This window comes from Lycium barbarum, chromosome 10 (genome assembly GCF_019175385.1).
Source record: "Lycium barbarum isolate Lr01 chromosome 10, ASM1917538v2, whole genome shotgun sequence".
NCBI classification, from domain to species: Eukaryota; Viridiplantae; Streptophyta; class Magnoliopsida; order Solanales; family Solanaceae; genus Lycium; species Lycium barbarum.
Window position 1 is genome coordinate 404,030 of NC_083346.1, and position 3,020 is coordinate 407,049.

The window sequence follows — 3,020 nt, forward strand, 5'->3', positions numbered from 1 at the left end:
GAACTGCTAGTCCTCTATGATACCCTTTCAGTATATGATATACCATATGGGTATCATAGCCCGAGGAATGACTAAACATCACCGAATACCCCTAAATATAAAATATTTACCCGCACATGTCCCCTCCTAAACTATTTTCGCTTCTATCCCCGCCAGCTGGAAATATTTACCCGACATACCCCTCGGCCAAACCCCTTCCTCCGTGATACCATTGCAATATTATTATATATCACGATAGTATCATGCAAGATTAAGAGAAAGACAATCCTCCATGATACCATCTCAGTATATTTATATACCATGACGGTACCATGATCTTGAGGAGTGTCTCATTAAAGGACTGAAGCAATCCTTCATGATACTATCACGGTATATGTTTATAAGACAATGATATTATAGAGTTTTTTTTTCAAGAAAAGCGTCTTTTTGAATAAATGAACATGATCCTCTATAATACCATCTCAATATATTTATATGCCATGATGGTATCATGAAGAACAAAGATAAGGACTGAATCATCTTCCATGATACGATTATGGTATATAAATATAGAGAGAAAGACATCAAATGACCCTTGAACTTGGCACGAAAATTCAGTTTGACAACTAAACTCAACTTGTATTTATTTACCCCCCATTAACAACTTACGTTTTAATTATTTTCCCCCTCTAGTGGCCCAGACCTGGGCGCGTGTTTGACAGTGTCTGACCCGCGCGTTAATTAATTTTTTTAACGTTTTTTTTAATAGAAATCGAATATTTAAATGGGGGTAACGGTTTTAATACTGTTCCCCCTTTCAAATCCCAACCCGACCCATCCTTTAGAACCCTAAATTGTTCTTCATCTTCATCACACCTTCAATCAGCCCCATTTTTTTCCTCCATTCATGAAATTCCTCTTGCTCACACCATTGCTCCTTCATATATGTATTCTTCCTCCACGAAATTTCTCCACCAAATTTCTCCTCCAAATTTCTGTCCATAATCACACTCTGTTCTAATTCGAAAATTTTGTGGGTTCATAAATGTCTCAAGGTAGCTGTTCATCTCACGTAAAATGTAATTGTGGCACCATTGCAAAACACCTCACTTCATCGACTCCTAGTAATCCCGGACGAAAATTCTACAAATGTCCGAGGCCTAAGGGCAATTCTTGTGGATTTTGGGAATGGGAAGATGAATTGTTCCCTGAGATTCAATGGAGTAATTTTCAAAATTTGACGTTGTCGTTAGATGGGGTCAAGATCGAAAGGGAAAAATTGCAAGAAGAATTAATTGCCATTGAGGCTAGACATCTAATTGAAGTGAACAAAATGAAGGAGGAATTAATTGGCTCGAAGAGTAAACAACAATTTGACTTGAAAAAAGTTCTAAAGTTGGAGGAGAAACTTGCAAATACAAGGATGTTGCTTTTGATTTCATGGGGAATATTTATTGGTTTTTTGGCGGCGTCCTTAATCAACTGAATTTATGTTGTTATATGTTGTAATTGCGTAGTAGGTAATGTAAGAACTTTATGCTCTTGTTGTAATGTAAATGTCATGGAAGAACTTTATGCTCTTGTTGAAGAATTTTGTTGTTATGAAAAATATTACATTCAAAATTGATAGCAAAAGTTGAGAAATTTTGTAAATTACTTTAAATAGAGAATCTGGAGACCTAATCTATCATTACGATCTCCGGATCCTCCTTTACATGAACAAAAAACACTATGCGGTTCTCATCTAAACATGCCTTAAAACGCAACAAATCCCCTATCCCTAATTCGGCAGCATCAATGAAGGTTTTCCAGCCTTGAGCGAGGCGCGTGTATACGCCAACCTTGTATTTCATATTATACTCATGATCGTCGTAATGAACAACAGCGTCCTTGTCAGTGTTTGGAAGAAATTCTAGGATGTCAGTTGGAAGGATCTGTAAAAAAACATGTTATCACCAAAAGAGGTAAAAGAATAATTGAAAATATATAATACGACAACACTTACGAAATCGTCTTTTTCGACTTATGATTTCGTCAATTCTTTGTCAAAACATGCGGCCATTTCCATGTCATCCATCTTAGATGAAGGCTGCCTCTTTAATATCGCTATATGAGTTAAGAGTTATTTGAGTTGAGTGAAAGTGAGATGAAAAAAAGGCCTATTTATAGTTGAGTTGAGTTATAGTGTTAGTGTGATCAAGTAGTAAATGAAGTCTCGGATTCACTGGTTTTGACCATCACTCCCAAGTACCAACTACCATCATTTACTAACTCGAACTCAATGTGTTTGACTGCTCGAATCTGTATAATGCATTTACTTGCATCCATTCAATGTGTTTGACTGCTCAAATTTGTACACTGCTCAATGTACACAGCTCAAATGTGTAAACACTGCTCAAATCTGTTTACTGCACTTAATGTTATACACAACATTGCAGTCACAGGTGGGCAGCTTCTCTATGCATTTAATGTCATACACAACATTTCAAGACTAAAATGTCACAAAACCAGGAAATATACAGCAACAGTGCAGTCACAGCTGCTAAATATTGCAAGATTAGAATGTCAATACAGGGCAAAATTGCAGTCACAGCTACTTAATAAGCCTAAGTGCATATTTGTTTGACAAATGTACATCATCTACCATTATTGTTTTCACAAAAAAAACATCAAAATCTGCAGTCACTGCTGCATAACAGTCAGTACCAAAGACATACACATACAGGACTAAACTAATTCAACTTTATTTTTCCGTTTTATTTCTGAGCAACTGATGAACTTGTTTGACTTAAAGAGTTCAGCTCAGCAGCTTTGGCCCTTGTTTTCATTCTCTTTTGTCCTCTCATCTGTTGAAGACCTTGTTGTGTTATAGCTGGACTCCATTTCCATTTGATTCCTCCGGGTCATAGTTTGTGATGTCCAAGACTACCAGTGACTACTGCTGAATTCATAGGCATGGTTGAAGACTGATTTTCCATTCCAGGCTGCATTAACAAAATAGATCTCTGTTAGGCTATATTGTTTGCAGTAAATGGTTAATG

At 36.6% G+C, this 3,020-nt stretch overlaps 1 protein-coding gene across 1 annotated transcript; it reads left to right on the plus strand.

The window, feature by feature from the left end:
* The first annotated feature begins 1,024 nt into the window (after positions 1-1,024).
* LOC132615179 (uncharacterized) lies at positions 1,025-1,465 on the plus strand. Its single transcript, XM_060329751.1, has one exon. The coding sequence runs from the start codon at positions 1,025-1,027 to the stop codon at positions 1,463-1,465; it is 441 nt and encodes a 146-aa protein (XP_060185734.1).
* The last annotated feature ends 1,555 nt before the right edge of the window (positions 1,466-3,020 follow it).